Source organism: Platalea leucorodia, assembly GCF_965183815.1.
Source record: "Platalea leucorodia genome assembly, chromosome: 4".
NCBI lineage: Eukaryota > Metazoa > Chordata > Aves > Pelecaniformes > Threskiornithidae > Platalea > Platalea leucorodia.
In genome coordinates this window covers 49,552,337-49,570,940 of record NC_138826.1, presented here as the reverse complement: position 1 = coordinate 49,570,940, position 18,604 = coordinate 49,552,337, and the positions used below count along the sequence as shown (strand labels likewise).

Here is an 18,604-nt window from a genome sequence, read left to right as displayed (position 1 = left end):
ATATGCCTAGACCTCTGTAGGAAATCTGGCTGCCAGCTGGCACAGCACCTTTCAAAGAGACCTAATTTTATATTTTCAGAACCTGGCAATATGAGCCACCTTCATCTGTAGCAGGCTGCTGTTTGTAGTATCTGGTAAACTGCATTTTAACATTTAATTTTAAGTTTCTTTGCCAACCTATTAATAAGGGCCAGGCTATTGAGAGCTGTCAATAGGGCCAAAAAAAGTGTTTTGATTTTGAGAGATCTGTGGGTTCATGCTTTTGTTTTTCATGAATTTACATCTTTTGGCAGGCTCTAGGATATTAACTTGTATGATGAAATATCATTTCTCCATATTTTAAGTCTGTATTGAGAGGAGGCTGGAATAAATCCTTTGTAATAATAGTAGAAATCTGCCGTATTAAATTCAGTGTTAAAATTGGAGGCAAAGTACTTGGAGTACTGGCTTTAATTTTTCTGGGATAGAAATCAGAAAGTATTGAGCACATCATCATATTATATAATGATTTGTCCAGCTAAATGGAATTTAACGTGGGTAGCGAGGGAACAAGTTCAGTTCTCTTGCTCGGGCTCTACCTGCTGCAACAAAATTTCCAAGCTCTCTCTGGCCAGCTTGTGGAGGGTGCCTGGGGAGCTCTCTTAGTAGCAGGCAGAGCTGCTCCTGCAGAGTTCAGGTGATGACAGACAGCCTATTTGAGTTAATTTAATACGAGGGAGAAAGCCACCTGAGATCCAGAAGAGGCAAAATGGCCACTGCCATGTGGCAGCCACTGGTTCAGCATGGGTCTGCTTCAGTTTGTCCGAACTGTAGCTCCAGGCTTTCATTGATTTCAATCTGTCTTAAACCTTGGCACAATCAATTAGTTCTCGTAATCACTAGTATGATATTCATATAAGTCTAACTGAAGAAAAAAAATTGATTTGTTTTGGGTATAATTCCAGAATACTTTGTAAAATTATTTGCATTAGAAGAGAAGCCAGATATTTATGTACAGTAACAGTGAAATACTGCACCCAAAGCTTAATTGAGATGGATTCTGTAGTGCATGGCTGTAATGTTGAAAAGTTTGTCATTCATATGAAATTTATTAGTATTTCTTTGAATTCCTGTTAATATATTTTCTGGGTTTTTTTCAGCTCTTCGTTGTAGCCTCCAGTTTCTTGGAAACATTGCAGCAGGAAACGGAGATTCCCAGAATAGCATTTGGAAGTGTGCTTTCCCAGATCTGTTCTTGTAAGCATGGATGCGGGTTTTTTTTATAATGTAATTTCTGTGGTTATATTCAAATCTTTTGTACACGATAGTTGTGCCTCTACTAGCACCATGAAGCTTTGAAAAATAACTTTGGGGAGAATGGGACAGTTGAGACCATATCCTGTAGATGTTTTTTTTGTTAGTCAACCGCAGGGGTCAGGACCTTTAAAAACCTGCTTGTTCTAAACTAACAGTAAGTTGATTTTAACAGAAACCGGAAGAAAACGATTTCAAATTATGAGCTTCAAATGTAAGCTTTATTTCAGAGGTGTTTTCAAGTAGTTATACTAATTTCCAAGAAAAGAGCTTTTTCTTTATTCACTTTGCTGCTGTGCAGACCTGTCAGTATTTGTGGATCAGACAGAATCTACAAAAATGACGTAATGTTTGCATCTTCCAATCCTTTTGCCCCCCTCCTAACCTCACCAAAATACCTTCCTGGAGGTTTGATGACATATGTGTAATGAAATGTTACATAAATGATTTTATGCAGACACATGACAATATTGTTGATGTGTTTGGCCACATTTTTTGTAGTGAGCTAGTAACAAAGGCACATTCATTCAATTTGATACTCATTCTGAGTGTGTTTTTGGAGCCCACTTGTCAGCACTGGATGTAGAAAGACTTATGGTAATAGCAGCAGATAATTATTATGGTTTCACCCAGTTTCTAGATCTCCAGTTAGCTCCAGTTTAGCATTAGTTTTGTAATTTGCATGTAAGTTTGACCTTCATCTCGGAGTCAGATGTTTTTCTTTGCAGATGACTTCTGTCCCTCTTAGGCAATGACAAACTCATGATTCTCTAAAAGACAGCAAAGAACAACAACTCAATAAGCTGAATGCCGCTAGTCTGTTTTTGTAGGGCCAGTTTTAACTTAGTCTCTTAACTCCTTATTTTCTCTTGAAGGACGTGCCTAACGTACAGTGATGAGAAAATTGTGGCCTATTGTTGTATGGTCCTGTTCACCTGCCTTAATTCAGTGAAAGTGAGAGAACTACTGGATCCTGGGAACTTGACTGTGGCTCTCCATGTCCTGAAAGTCTACAAAGAGCAGTTGGAGTCTGAGTGGTCGTATGTATCTTTAGATTTCCGTGCCCCACGCCCCCCTTAATTAGGTGCGTTTCTAGTGGAAATCTCTGTATTAAGATATCTAAATTTGTGACACTGCTAAGTAGTGAATGAAGATCTATTTAGAAGTTACTAATTCGGTATAGAGATAATTTTCATGGTATTTTCACTGACTGTTTTGATTTCTTCTAAAATAAGACTACATTTTTGTTGAGGATATAGACAGGAATTTTAAAATCATGGTCTCTTTTTTAATGAAAGTGTTCTATAATGCAAACTAATTTATACTTGTGTGCTGGTTTGTGGAGATTTTTGAAATAAAGTTAACACAGAATATAGTCTTAGAGGCTTTGGTTATTGGGGCATGCTAGGAAGACTTGTATGACTGATGCTTGTGAGTACTACATAAAACATGTTTGGGGTTTTTTTTTCTTTTTTTTTTTTTTTTTTTGACAAATCTGCTGGCTAGTGCAGCATGCAATCATTTTTATACCAAAACAGAGAAGACATTTTGTTTGTGAATATTGCACATTTCATTTTCATACTTTAAGAGCACCTAATCAGTGGTTTTATTCCACTGAGTTTTTATATTTTTGGCTAATGGCCATTCTTGTAAATTGTTGTCAATTACGCATTTGAGAAACTTTCTGCCCTGCATCAGCAAGGATACACATTCAGTTAATTCTTGTATGATGCATTCCAAGGGGAAAAAAAGGATAGTGTGTATGTTTTTGTAGCATTCTTTTGAAGGTCATGTTTAAATTCAAAATTTAATTAGGAAGAATTGTCAGGGTTTTACTGTTATTTGGAAAGTCTCTAAACAGAGTTAAGATAACTAAATGAAAAGCAAATGTCATTTAATAGTTTGCTTTTGTACTGAAAAAATGACTTTAAAATTTGTTTGTGGCTGGGCTTTTTTTCATAACTAAGTCAATTTGCTTAGGACATAAATAGTTTTCAGAAAGCAAACTTAAAGTTTAAGGGCCAGGCAACCAGACTTCTATTTCAAAAGTGACAAACCAAGTCTTTAGGTTTGGCATCTGTCAATATAAACACATGTGAAAGATTGCTTTTCAGATCATTGTTTTGATTATCCTTCATTTTCTTTATGTATTGAAGATATGCTGAAATGTATTTTGACTGAGATATGAAAGCCAGGGAGAGGTGGAAGAGGTTATCATGCTCTTAAATTTCTATTTTGAAGGTAATCACAGAATAAATGCAGCATCAGAATAAATGCCAAGGTATCAATTTCCCTGTTCTTTCTAGTCTGAAGTGCATTCTGTTGACGTTACAATGAAAATGTCTTACTTCCTCTACGGATGTTTGATGTGGGTGGGAAATGGTCTCTCTTCAGAGTAGTCTTGAAATTAAAAAGAGGCAAACTTCTATACAAGATGTAAAACCATGATGAAGGAAAGAAGACGGGTAGAAAAGAGTAATCCTAGTCCTGCTGTAAGGCAGTTGCAGAGTGTTTGCCCTCCAATTCCTCTCAGAATGCTGAGTTCCTCATACAGTAAATATACAAAAAGCATTGGAATATCTTCCAGGTGTTAAGAAAACAACACACATGTTTTTCTTTCATAGTACTTTAACACGGTCTAGTTAAGTGTCAAAGCTCATTACCAGTTTTCCCAACTGAAAGAAAAAGTAATGAGTTTGTAGTATAAGTTTCTTCGCATTTCATACAGTCATCTTGAACCGAATTATAAATGGAGATCTTTCAATAATGCTGGCACTGTTTTCAAGTCAACACAGGTAAAGTGCATTCACAATTGCAAAACCTAAACCAAAAAGTGTATTGCAACAGTGCAGTATCAAGCATTGACCAGGTATTCAAACAGCATTACCTTGAAAGCGAAAAAGATAATTCCTTGCTAGAAAGGGACTGATTTTTCTGTCTTTTTATAGCTCTAGAGCCTTTTTGTGATTCATCTTGTACCTGTTTCCCTCCGTTTCTCAATCCTCACTTCATTTGTTCTTCTAATACTCAATTTCTTCTATCTTCCATCTCAAGAAACACATTTATTCTTTGGTTCTCCCTCGTGTTCATCTGTTCTTATTGCGAGATAGTATATGTCATGGCTGAGGGTAATTTAAATGGCAAAATAGGTTCTTTCTTCATATTAGATTTAAAAAAAAATAAAAAATAAAAAATTCCATCCTGAAAGAAACGTATGATATTTATATATTAGAATACGTGTACTATCTTTGGTCTACTTGGTGCAGAGGGAGAGGTAAGAAAGTAACATTTTCACATACTTCTTTATTTAAAAAAAAAAAAAAAGGGTTGGTGTAAGAGGTTTATTTTTCGTATTTTCAATGGAAATCTGCTAGTGTGTACCCTTCCTTATGCAACATTGATTTAAACAAAGTCTTTTTTTTTTCTGGTTTTGGTTATGATTTTTTTTTTTTCTTTTTTCTCCCTTCTTCCAGTAAGCCATAGGTCAGTGTGTTACATTAATGTAATGCTTTTCTCTTAGACCATACATACATCTTGTGGGTCTGTACTACATGTTGTCTTTCTGTGTAGTTAAAGTTTAGGAAGAGCCTACGAAGTCGGTAGTCTTGTTTCAAGTAGAACAATCATTGTAAGGTCTTGCAAATTTTTTTTTTTTTTTTTTGCAAAGTATTGGTTGGTGGTTTTTTTTTTTTTTTTTTCCGTGTGATCTTGGCAGTATTAACACAGCATGTATTTCATAGGCAAGGAGTTGTTCTTACTTTAGCTTTAATTACAGAGGATATTAGCTTAATCCTATGAATAACTGACTACATTTTCATAAGGTACCTGCAGCTTGTATCTTAGATTCTTCTTTGCATTTTTCTATCATTTTTCCAGTTGTAAAGCGCATACTGTAAGAGTGTTTACAGGGTATTACTCCTGATGTCACACAGCTGAACCTCCCAGTCCAAATAGTTTTCTCTTTTTTCCTAGAATATTAGAATTGGTTTGTTTTGAGGGTAGTCTTGAGTTGGGTCTGAAAGCCTGTTTCTTTCACTAGCCCTAATCCTTCTACTGTGAGATAAACGTGGGTGGATACAATCATGTAATGTAATGATGATACCTTCTGTTGCTTGCTTGCTTGCTTTCCTTTTTCCTATTGCTGAGCAGGAGGAAGCAAGCTAGCCAGCTCTTGTGCAGACTTTCTTACGTCCTGCCTACTTGAGCAGTTTTCTCTGCTGTTTCTCTGTATTTTGGGGAAAGGTCTACTGATGCCAGCCGTGTTGCATCTATTTTCTGTAGGAAAGTGTTGTCAACTTCTCACCGCTCTCCATTTACTAGTGTAAAGCGCTGGTCTGTTCCTGCGATCAGACAGAGCAGGCAGTGTCCAGAAATGGCTTCCTAACATGTACCTTGCTGTGAACAGAAAAGCTGAACAGTAAACAGGATTTCTTATTTTGGTTACTTACTTTGGCTGATGAAAGCTGAAAATTCTTGTCTTGAATATAAGAACATTTTTTTTGACAATGATAAGTGAAAAGCTAAGCTTTGTCCTTGCATCAGTGTTGTTCCTTACATGTAGTAATGCTGTCTCTTTAGGACAGCTTTTGAAATTGTGTAGGTTTGCATGTGCCTTATGCCTATATTAGCTATTCTCTCATTAGAGCCTTCTGTTTCTAAGACATTTTTGGATATTGAATGAATTGCAGTTTTTTGCAATTAGGTGTGTGAAAGACAGACACAGTCGTTTGGAGGATATGTTTGGAATAAGTTTGGACTCTGATGTATTGCTGCTTTTGCTTTGGTGTCCATTTTTGTCATTGCATATAATCTTCCTGGTTTGAACTAATTCTTGGTTCATTAGTAAAGTGCTTATTTTTTTTCCCCCTCATCGAGGAACTATATTACTTTCTGATATGGAAGAGTATGCGTGAGATATAATCATGTAGAAGTGCATAAAAAGATTTCTGTCCCTTTTCTTATGAAGTCTAAGCTTTGGACGCCTCTCTGGCTGGACTGTAGAAAAAATATTTTTGTCAGCAATTCATTGAAAATTTGGAGCTGTACTTTAGCTCTCACTGAAGTACATACCACTAGGATTGCTTAAACGAATTTACATAGCCGCGGTATTTGCAACAGAGCCAGTACTCTGTTGTGAAGATTTGGGTCCCTTGCGCCACAGCTAACAAAGTGCACCGCAACCATTTTTAAGCAGCTGTTGCGGCATTACATGGCTGAGCCGAAATACAAACTGCTCTTCATCCAGGAGGTTATGCTCACTGCTGGACTCGCAAATGCCTGGAATTAAGATGTTCTTACTTTTAAAGTTAAAAATATTACTTAATTCCTGCCTACCTTCTTGTCTCTCAGCTGGAGCATCCGGTTTCATATTACACCGAATAAAAAGTGAATGCCACGTGTGTTTATTCCTCTTGGCTGGGCTTTCTTGCTGTCAAATGCTGCTTTTAGGTATTGAAAATCTTTCTGTGAATAACCAGGCAAGTTTTGGTTATAGGCAAAACTTTTATTTGCTATTTTATTCCCTTTTATTGTGCACTGAAATTTATGACTTAATGTTTCTCTAAGTTAGTATCCAATGAATTCCGCGAATAAACACTTATGATGCTCAAGTTATTTTTGCAGTTGCTGCCATGAACCGTTAGGACAGAGAGAGGACATCCAGGACAAATATTTGGATTTAAGGCCATTGGCTGAACTGTAGTTTCTCCCATGGGGTCCTTACTGCCCCATTCAGCTAGCACATGTTGGCTTTTCTACTCTTCACCCATCACTGGAGGGCAAGCACATCTTTAAAATCTTTTTTTTTTTTTTTTTTTCATCATCTTTTAAAATCTTTTTTTTTTTTTTTTTTTTTTTGGTGAATTTGCAATTCCTCCTCTGTTCATGATCCCACATTCATGTTTAGAGTCCAGTTTTCTGTCTCCAAGCTGGAAAAGTCCTTAGGGAAAGTTCAGGAGGATCTTCCTTCCAAGTGTGACGCCTTTGGCTTCTCCCTCCAGTCTCGCAGCAGTTCTATAGGGAGAAGGCTTTGTCAGAGGAAATCTGAGATTATTCTGAGGAGTTCCTCAGAGCTCCTTTTTTAGAAGCAGCTGTTGGTAGCGGACCTTTTGCAATTCCTCTTCTGTCTGCCGTAAACCCCTCCCCCAGTTAAAGAGAGCAGAAGAAGCGTCTTTAAAGGCAGGATGTAGCCTTCTGGAATTTTCCTGTCGTATTTGCCTACTTCTTGAATCACGAGATGTTTGGTAGAAGACAAGGATCTGCTGTCGGGGAAGAGGGAATGTCTGAAGTGTTGGCTATGCTTCCTGAGAGGGGTGGGTTATGGGAGAGAAGGCCTCAGTTTAGCGACTTCTGAATCTAATCAGTGATGGAAAGCCAAGCCATCCACTTTCTAAGTAGTTTTTGAAATAGAGGAGAGCTATTTTTCAGATCAGCATAGTGAGATTTTTGAGACTATAACCACTGATGCATTTTTAAAGCGTGTTTGTAGATTGACAGCATAACAAAAGTTGCCTCAGAACTTGGAAGAAAGGGAGGTAACAGTGCTGTGATACACACCTAAGTGTGTCTTCATGAGTGATACACTGTGATATTAAGTATTTTCTGTGGCATGCTATGGGCTAAGAAATAGTTAATAAATTTAAGAAGGAAGTCAGTTCTATAAGGAATGCCCTGGTCAAATTTTGTATTCAGTCCTTGTATGGTCATACCTGTTTATCCAGACCACATGGTCTGAAGGCTCATTTCATTAAGCTTGTGGTTACTTGTAAGCATCGGAAATGCTTCTATCTCTGAAATCTGTGAAGTTGCAGAATATAATTCACAGATTTAATAGATATTCTCTTGATTTAAGAACTGATACCTCCTCCTCTTTTGTTTTTAGAAGCTTGATCCTCTACACAGCTCCAAGATTTTTTTTTTTTTTTTAATGTTGCTACCTTTGCCGTCTTTAATACTAATGCTGAGTGGCATTTTAAAATAGTATTAATTAACATATATTAGACAATGTATTTTTAGACTGCCTCTAAACTTCTAGTCAACACAGCTCCTGAACTTGTTTCAGGCTAGCAATCCTGTAATCTTGAATACTCTTCCGAGGTTGCTGCTGCTGGTCTAACTCCCAAGAGCAATGATCTGAGGAGGCAGATTGTGTATCTCCAACTGAGGTTCTTCAAAATGTTGCCTGACTGGCTGTATACCCCTTTGTTTTGTAGCTTTTGGCTAAAATCTTAGAGCAAGAAGAAACTGGAAGTTTTCAGGACTGAAAGCTGTTGAAACTTACCTGTCTTGTCCTGAATGTTTGGATCTGTAGTTGGGCTTGCGAAGATTGCCCAGAGCTTGCTGCTCACAGAAAATTTCGAGGAGTATGATGTTACAGAATATACTTCAAAGCGTTTGTCTTTGCAAAGACACTGGCTCTGCAGAAACAAGTTGGTTTCCTTTCTTTGGTTTGATTTATGGCATACACTAATTAAATGATCCTATCTCCTTGACGGTTCTTTGCTATGCAGTTGTCTTCTAGAAAACGTATTGTTCTTTGGAACATGCAGCTACTATCTAGGCTATTAGCTTAAGAATTAATACCCTCTAACCTCAGTGAAAAACTTCCATGCTGCTACAGTCTCGTGCATGAGTGACCGTTCCTGTCCCATCTTTAGTCCTGAGACCTTGTCCTTTAATGCAGGCACCCTCTTTCAAGGTTTGGTTATGATCTGCTGCTTCCAGCTTGCTCTGCTCATGATCACGGTTGTGGGATTAGCATTCCTTCTCAAATACTTCCTTGCACATGGAAAGCTTTTAAAACTCTCAACTTCAGTTCAGTTGCTTCCAGCTTCTTGTGATTTTTTTTTTTTTTTTTTTTTTTCTTTTAGTATTACTTAGTTCCTTTCTGTCTGTTCCCTAAGAGCGGAAGATCTCTCTCTTAAACTGTGATCGCTCTTTCTGCATTATGCATCTTTTGGTTCTGCTTCCTTCACCTCTGTGTTCCATCTTCTGTTTGTATTCAAAGGGATGAGCATGGTTTTCAAGCCCTTGTGAGACAACTATTTATTTTCTGTGTGTCTTCCATCTTTCCAATATACCTCTGTAATGGTATGCTGATTTAATTCTTCTGAAGTGTTGACATATTAAGTCGAACGTATCTTAAACTTGTAAGCAAACACACTTACTCCATAAGCCAATATTCTTTTTCCAGTGCTGCCTTCTTTCAACAGCTGCTGCCTACCAAAGGATGCTACCTGGGAATTGGACATATCTTTCCTTTAGGAAACAAAGCTGGAATGTACTGATCCATATCTGAAATGTATTTCCTACTCAATTTCTGTGTGATTACTACCAAAGTCTGAAGAGTCCTCTGCAACAAACTCCCTTGCGTTTCCAAAGGAACTAGAAAGCACAAGCAGTATCCCGTCATATGTGCAGTACAAGGATTGCCAAGCACTGCCTTTTTTTTTTTTTCTTCAGTAAAAGCTTTTTCTTTTTTTTTTTTCTTAAAACATGCAGGGAGCTATGCCTTAGGCTCTGGAAAATTGTGGAGCCTTTAAAAAGTCATTCCTCTGTGTTTCCCTACACATCCACATCCACTCCCTTTTGGGTTTGTATTAATCAACAGCAGAAAAGTGTGTCACACAGTTTAGAAGCTACTGTATTTAGAAGAGAAACCAGCACAGAATGCCACGAGATCTATTTTAGAATATTGAACCTGCAAGCATATGTGTTTTGTAAAATAATTAGGAAAAAGTAGTACAAAATTACATTATAATTTATCCTAACCGAGACCAATGTGTATTCTAAAAGCTGTTTATTTTAGAAATACTTTGGTGGTTCCATTAGAGATGAGAGTATAGCTTGTGTCATCAGTTTTTCCAAGTGTGTGCATGGGGCAGTGTAGCTACTATGGAAAGAAAAAGCAGGTTGTATTTTTGATTCCTGAAGAGCAAGGAACAAAAAATCCTCCATTTTAAAATAAGAAGCGTAATGTGCCTTTTGGCTTCCAGAAAAACGATATTAAGAGTGTGGTCAGCTGTTTGGCATTGGAAGTAAGATTTTCTGAACATCCACTTTCTCTTTTTGAAACCACAGCTCAATGATGACTGTAAAGATTAGGATGTGGGGCTCCCCCTCCCCATTTTTTGCCTTTGGTTATTTTGTCCTGGCTTATGGAAAAGTGTGGACAGAAACTAGTGCTCCTGTGGCAAGGAGTCTTGCCCATGGGCACAGATTTAAAGGCAAAGATGGAACTCCTCAGCAGAGCGCTTGTTGCTTAATTGGTACGCATGTGGTACAGAAACCAGAAAATGTTACCTTTTTTTTTTTTTTTTTTTTTTTTTTTTTTTTCATTTTGGGCTGGCAACTCCGTCTTTTCTCTCTGACAGTTTAGGGTGTCCCCCGCCCCCTTCTTCTACTCTCCAGAAAGTAATTCTTATTTTTAATTCCAGGAAAGTTGGAATTATGTTGCAGGTTCCAAGTTCAACTGTGGTTTTAAATAGTACTGACAATTGGAAAAGTTTCCTTAATTTTAGAGATCTGAGTAGCTTCTACTTTCTGTTTGCAGTAGCAGTGTATTGGCACAGATTCCCCCAATCTTTCAAAGCCCAGCCTCACACATTTATTTATCTTATCACCTCTTTCTTCTTGTAGATCTTGTCGAGAGGGGGGAGCAGGAAGCAATTGTATTGCTGATCATCTTCCAGTTTTTCCTTGGTAGCTCTTCAGAAAAATTATTCCAACTTTGCACATAAGTAAAAATAAATCTCTTTTTAGTGTCTTTCAGATGTAGCTATCAAATTGAATGAGAGTGTCTTCTGAATCAGAGAAATATTACAGGTAATCTGAACTCGGTCTTCTAGACCTGTGAGTTGACTTGATGGACAGTATTGTGGCCTGTAAGGAGGATGCATTCATTATGGGTAATGCCTTTCGAAGATGGAAGGATGTTCACTGTTGTGCTTGATTCAGCTCAGGAGAGGAGTATTGTGGTGCTTGATACTTGGTTCTAAAATATATTCTGGTCCCAAACCGTTCCTCATGGTGCATATTGCTTTTTTAGCATCTAAAAAGACTGGTGATATGGCTTTGAAAGGTTAGCTGTCTAAATTTTCTTCTTTTTTTCTTCAAAATTTGGGTGATTTGTTACATTTGTTTGTTAAACTACAGTAAAAATAGCTAATTCGTTCTTACTAAATATTTTGGATAGAGTGGCGTTATTGTAGGATGATGAAAAATGCTTTTGGTTTTGAGATTGAAAGAGAAGTTTGCTGATCAAGTAGAGAATGCCATGTCGTCTTCTTTCTTCTAAAACATTTGTGGGGGTTTTCTTCCTAATTTTCTGAGACTGAGGACACTGTTCTCTAAACTTGCTAATGGGATCAAATCAACTTAATATGGAGCATGACATTTGATGATAAAGTTGATTGCTTACACCCAGCTTTGATTGGAGCAAGCTTAGTGGTCATTTGGAATATACTGAGCGCAAATGTGGCTTATACCATTTCATCTTGGCTGCTTCTCAAGTTCAATTTGGTACAATGCAGCCCTTGTGCTATTGTAAAGTCTTTGAACTGAACATCTCCTGTATTTATCTACTATGTAAGCACTTGATTTTTTTAGGATTTTAGCCAAACAATTTTTAAAAAGTCAAGAAAATTGGCATATTTAACACTGTTCATTTGTTACTGTGTTACGCTTGCAGAACAACTTTAATTTTCACCATTTCCTTCACTAAATTACAGTGGTCCTCAGTTTATCCCAGTGGTTCTGCTGTTGGCCCCCAAAGAGAGTTTAAATCTCCTACCAAAGCCTTTTGTGTACATCTGAAATGCCATATTCAGTCAGTAACCCAAAACTGAATGTCTTTTTTCATTTCAGAGCTGTGGATGGTCTTACTTTTCCTCTTCTTCTCCCCTGCCCCAAATGAAAAACAGGAGAGCTGAGGACTAAAGATATTAGATTTAATTTGCTGCATCCTTGCTTAACTACCACCAGAATTTCTGGGCATGGTAGCAAGAGTTGAAAGTGCTTTATTCCACTACTAATTCTTCTGTTATCTCTTAGTGATGCTCTTGTAAAATATGCTAGTGCTCTGTTCTTTAGGATACAGTAATGCAGGAAGTGGATAAGGTAAAAGAGAAACTTAAATACAGAAGCAGAAATTTCTGAGGTGTTACATCATGTCATGAAATTAAAAGGGTAAGAAACAGATACAGATGTCTGTGCTCCTTTATAAGCAGAAACTTTATTCTGAAATGCTGCAAGCTCCTCAAGCAGTAGAGGTGTAGTTCACAGAGCGTGAAAGATGTGTGTGAATAAATACAAGAGCATAGACCCAAGTAACGACTAAAGTACAGGTCTTCTGCTTTGCAATAGTAATCACTAATGTGCACCTAGTAGCATTAGATCTTTTTGTGATAATTATTGATTGCTTTTTAACTTCAAGGCAAGAAGATTTCCTCAAAGTAATGTTAATCATGAAAATTAAGATTTAAATTCATAGTCCCAACTGCAAAATTGAAAACTCGGGTTTCGGATTGTCTCTTTAAATGCTCTTTTACCATAATTCATTGTCAGCTGAAATTTGTACATTATGAGGCTAAGTACTGTGTTCTGCACAACTCTGATTATTATGCTTTTTTCTTTTGCAGCTCCAGATAAAAGCCTTTGTTTCTACTCAAATGCTTAAAAAATAAAGTCAGTTGTTACCATTCTGAAGGTTTAACTGTGGATGGCTTATATGCTGTGAACTGTTGGTTCAGGAACTGTAGAAGTGTTCCCCTTGACTGCGCTGCTGATAGTTTGATTCAGTTGTTATAGCTGAGTCTGCACTGCTCAGTTGGAAGACATTTGTGCTGTTGACTTTGGGGAAGTCTGTAGGTTCAAATTTGTGTTGAGAAACTCTTGAATCAGTGCTACACTGCTCAGAGTGCCAATCTTAAGTTGATGATTCCCTACCCCTATACTGTTTTTTTCCTTGAATGTGTGTACAAATATCAGTTAAAAAAAAAAAAGCACAGCACAAACCAGCTTTTCTTCTCCCTCCCCCAGTTAAAAATGTCTAGTTTACGGTAACTGAACCAGATGCTGGCTAAGTCCACAGTTACTGTTAGAAATATAATAGCTATTAATCTTTTGGACCTCTTGTTCTCCTATTTCCCCAATTGTCATTGAGTATTTGACCAAAAAATACTTTGTTGCAGCTGGAAGGCTTCTATGTGATCTTCCTGTTAGCTATGTAGTGGATTATGGATACACAAAATAAAAGGCTGTCAGCAAAGTGAAAAGTAGGGAGGAGGTGGAGGGAATATTGAAATCGCTTGGTTTTCGTGTTATGTTAGCTATTCTTTTTCAGGATCTTCGTCAGCTCAGAGGATGCTCTGAGATTTGACCTGTAATTATTTTATATTTAGTAGATAGACACGCTGCTTTAAAAATGCATAGCTTAGCAGCATATGTGACACTGTCAGTACTCCTAGGAATGTAATTTGAGGAGAAAAATAATTTTACGTACTTTGTTTTTTCCCATAATGCTGAGAGTACATCTGGGTTGAAATTAAATGACTAGCATTTGCTGTTGACTGCTGTGAATGGTGTTTGGGAAAGTGGTCAGTGTAAATACTGGCCTTAGCACAAGGGTGGACTGACCATACCTACCTGCCTCATAGAGCAAGGAGTTAGATTTGGTTATCAGCTTAGGTTCCTGTTACACAAGGAGAGTATTTTTTTGTAAGGTGAGACCAGTATTTTGCTGTCTTGCATCTGACAAAGAAGTTTCCATTTGCTTTGAGGTGTTGTTAGAATTTCTTTAAAAGAGAAATCATTTGGGCACTTTTTTGGCTGTTTGGTGGGCTTAAAAACAGTGTTGTGATAAGTAGCATAGTAGTTTTCAAGCTTGAACTTTGGCTTTTTGCTGAGATGCATGAACAACTGGATGAGTGTTTTATTATTTGAATTGTGGTGTGCCTTTTGTATAACTGGCAAAAGAGACTAACCAGCTTTCCTTCAAGCATTTGAGTGAAAGTATGCTGAATTGATGGGAAATGGCCATTGCTGTATTAGGAAAAATACTGCAGAACAATGTGCAATTATTTTGTGACAATTTGTATCTATGAGCAAATAGGACCAGAAGCATGTCACACAGTCATCTACAAGTAAAAATAATCAGCACCATTTGGAGTCAATGTAGATGCTGTTTTTGTAGCACCAGTAACACTTTTTTTTTTTTCTTTAGGTTCTTGATTGTTACAGACCATTTGCTGAAATGTCCAGAGTTGGTAAAAGCCCTCTATGCCAAACTGAGCAATCAAGAAAGGTAACCCCAAAAACCAGTGTGGCTTTTAGTATTTAGCATTCCATATAGAGTATCCTGTTCACATGATTGAAAAACTGTGTGGTTTCATAGTTGGCACAAAATCTCTAAATACATGTTTCTATGTCAGTAATGGTTTTAAATTGGTTGGTTAACATTACAGCTTAGCCACAACTGGCAGTGATTTATGTAGGGTTGCAGAATCCAGGTTGGCGCCATTACTCAGTAAAGAAATACTTCAGGAAAAAAAAAAAAAAAAAAAAAAAAGACAAGATTTCATGCCTGTGTCTTGATTTCGTAAGAGCACCACACCCTGCAGTGTTTTACAGCTGTATTTTAAATGTCCTCAGCTGTTCATACTCCTGTTGTAATTACAAGAAATTAAAAGGAAGCCTTTACTAAAGTTGGAAGTGTATCTAATACTGGTTAGCAGAACCTAAAAAACATAGATGTGCAGATGCCCATGATTACTTAATCTTTTAGCGTTTCCACTATTGAAAATATAAAATGCTTCAAAACACCTTCACTTTGAAAGAAAAGAGCTAGTTTTCCTTCAAGCGTTTGAGTACCTGTATGCTGAATTGATAGGAAATGGCCATTGCTGTAATTGGGAAAATGCTCATTTACAATTGCTTCAATAAAGAATCGGGGAAGATAAAAAATTATTTTGTTAGAATAATCAACTTTGGGAAATCCTATGCTATAATTCTACAGCTCCTCCAGCTGCTTGAAGATCTTCTGATCTGGTTTGTGTATTCAACATGGCTACTTTGTTCCCCATTCACCCAGGGAAACTGCAAGTTCCCCCTATAGCTTTTGCAAGTGAAAGACAAAGCAGTAAACAAAGAAGTTTTTGGTTTTGTTTTTGGTTTTTTTCTTAATTTTTTTTCTGTGTTTTTTGCTGTGACTAAAGCCACAGTGTTAATACAAATGGGGGTGCAGATGCTGATCAGAGATTATAAAGAAACAAAAGGGATGGCAGGCAAAGAAAAAGTATGTGATAGGTTAAGAACCATAGATGAAATATCAATGTATAGGTATGGGATGGAAAACATGGGATGGGAATGATAAGGAGGGAAATACTCTCTTCTTCCTTTATTCAGGCTGACCAAATGGGAACGAATATGAGCTGTGTGCTTACTGTGCCTGGAGGTCGGCGCTCCTTAACTAGTTAGCGGGAAAGACTGTTTTAATTGAATGAGGTAGATTTAATTCTTTTGAGGGATGTCATGAATGGCAGCTTGTATGTTTTTGTAATGCCCTTGAGGACAGCCAGGACTGGGTTAGGTTGTTCAATTGTACTTACAGCAATAGATGCAATCAGTTTCTAGAAAGGTCTCAGCTGGATTTGTTGCACACACCATGCTACAGATGACGATCAGCTACTTTTGAGTGAAAGGCTTTTGGTGTAGGCATCATACGGATGATCACATGTGGGACGGATAGACACAGCATATTTGCTGAATTTATTATCTCAAGAGTTCTGCAAATCAAGTAAACTCAATTAAGTTTTTCAAAAACATAATCACAGTACAGTTTATTATGAATTTGATACTGCTTAATTTACTGTCAAACATATGGAAGTAAGTGGTGCAGAAACAGTCCTTTTGCATCTGAGTTATAGAAGAAAACCCTGCTGTGGCATCTTCCTATATAATGTTAGCATATTTAAGAATGCATTCTTTTGAGATATATGAGGAGACAAATCCAATTCAGATAAAAACATTTTGACTGTCATTAACTGGAGAAAAAAGTAACCGTATAAACCAAAGCATAGGGAATTCATTGTTTCAAAACGAGACAAGGAGCCTTCACCGCAAGAGTTGCCGCATTGGGTGTCCAATAAGGCTGACTAAGTCATATAAATGAAGAAAGGACAGATGTGGTATTGAGGTGTCTGGGGAAGGCAGCTTGAGCTCATGAATATATGGTAACTCTCAGTTACAGTATTCTCTATCGTGCACATTAAATACACTTACTTTAAATGTATTTACTGAAACAAAATTAACTATGCTGAGAAAGTTTGCGAATACATACATTAGTGGCGACTCTTAAAGTTGGCAGTTGCCTTAGATAACCAAAGTATATGCAGTTGCATAACCGCAGTTATTTGCACTATTCACAGTATTCGCACTATTCAAAGTATTTCCTGTAATTGAAATCTAGTGCATTTGTGATACTGCGGCCATGGTGTGTGCCATGAAGTAGTTCTTGTAGAAGTGGATCTGGAATCTGAATTTTCAATTAAAAGACAAATTCCTGACTTCTGGACAACTTTCTCTTTCATTTCCAAACAAATTTAAGCACTTCGGTGTTGCATGTCTGAGTTTGCAAATGGCCTGAAATAAATACTGTGATAATATGATCAGCTTCTTTAATGGTGTTCTGGCTTTGAAAAGTGTATGATGATGTGATGATGCCTGCCGTTTCTCTGCAAGTGATTATTGCAGAAACATATGGCTACGATATTGAGCCAAAAGATGGTAGATTCTTGAATTCTTTGCCAGATTTGAGATTTCCCTGCACATGTGTGCAAGTATTTGGCAGAAATATTTAGAAAAAGCCTACTTTGCTTTCATCCAATTTAGCCTTGAGCATGGACAATGTAAGTTAATGCCTTGATAGTCTTAATTGCATTGTAAAGTCTTCAAAACGAGGACATCTGTATTGTGCCTTTTAAGAAGGGGTCTTGCTTTAACAGCAACTAAAATGCAACGGAATAGCTTCAGGTGTTTTTAGGAAGCTCAACTACTTGCATCTTTAGTTTTGATTTTTGTGTTATTTCATGTGAAGTATTCTCAGTGAACGATGTAGCCATTGATTGAATTACCAGCAGGGAAATGGGCACTCAGATAGTGTAAGCAGCACCGCTTCTTGCTTATGTTCAGCTACAGGGCTGCTAATGTCGATGTTGTGGTGGGGTTTTGTTCTTGGTAATGCTCACAGACACAGAATAGCTGAAGGTAGTGCTGGATTATAGTCCCTCACAAGTTTACCAGTTTTTGTTTAATAGGATGCTTACAAGTATCGTTTGAAGATGAAAGAATTGGAAAATTTCGAGGAAGGACCTAATTTCTCTTAGAGAACCATTGCTGTCAGTGAAGCATTTCAGGAAAGAGAAGTCCCATTCATAGAGAGAGAATGTCCCAAGTGTCTGGCACTTGCTAAGAGCTTATAAACCAAGCACGCTTGATACAAAAATTGTTTGGTGATAATAAAATTGATAGAATTTTACAATACTATTTTTAGACAGGCTTATCAAGACTTCACTTCAATTTGCAATAATGAGCTTCCAGATTTAAATTGCACTTTCATGCTGTGGTTTATTTGCAGACTACAGGAGACAGCAATGTGTTTTACTGATGACTGCAAAGACTTTATAGTAGCTGTTCTAAGTTCTTGCCAATTTGGTCATTTTCAGGAAGAACTAGTTTAAATTTGGCTAGGGGGGGGAAAAAAGGCAAGAGATTGACAAAAAGTCTTCCTAAGTGGTGCCTAAAGAAAAGGAAGATGACATGTACAGCATGATCATTTCCAAATAGAAATATAATCATAAATACACAAAATTATATTTTAGATATTGAACGGAGTGTTACAAAAATTCATGATGAGACATGCTAAAACTGGTACTAACAGTTGTCCTATCTGTTGTACTTAGCTATAGGCAAATAAGTAGGAACAAGCTGTCACCTGAATGGCTAAACAGTTGTGAGATCGTTCAAAAGAAATGAGCAAATTGCATTGTGTGGGAGAACTAACTTGGAAAAATTCGGGTGAGTCTTGGAAGAAAACTGAGAGAAACAATAGAAGAAAGGAATGTAAGGGAACTTGCACCAGAACAAAAAGCGTTGCTTTCAGGAAATTGTTGGCTGAATGGCAAGACTTGCTTGAAATTCAGGGGAAAGATGGGCATGCCCTGCATGACTGTGCCTGGAAGAAAACTCAGGAAAACAGTTTTGACATGAATGCCTAAAGAGAACAGAAAACTTTAAAAGAAATTACATACAGGTGGTG

The 18,604-nt window shown here is 37.3% G+C and overlaps 1 protein-coding gene across 1 annotated transcript in view; it reads left to right on the top strand.

Annotated features, from left to right (window-relative positions):
* Positions 1-18,604, top strand: part of ATXN10 (ataxin 10) — a gene marked incomplete at its 5' end in the record, with an annotated part of 121,842 nt that overhangs the window by 28,694 nt on the left and 74,544 nt on the right. The window contains 3 exons of the mRNA XM_082308963.1: positions 1,140-1,236; positions 2,169-2,333; positions 14,513-14,593. Coding sequence (XP_082165089.1) covers positions 1,140-1,236; positions 2,169-2,333; positions 14,513-14,593 — 343 coding nt within the window. The remainder of the gene's footprint in view (positions 1-1,139; positions 1,237-2,168; positions 2,334-14,512; positions 14,594-18,604) is intronic.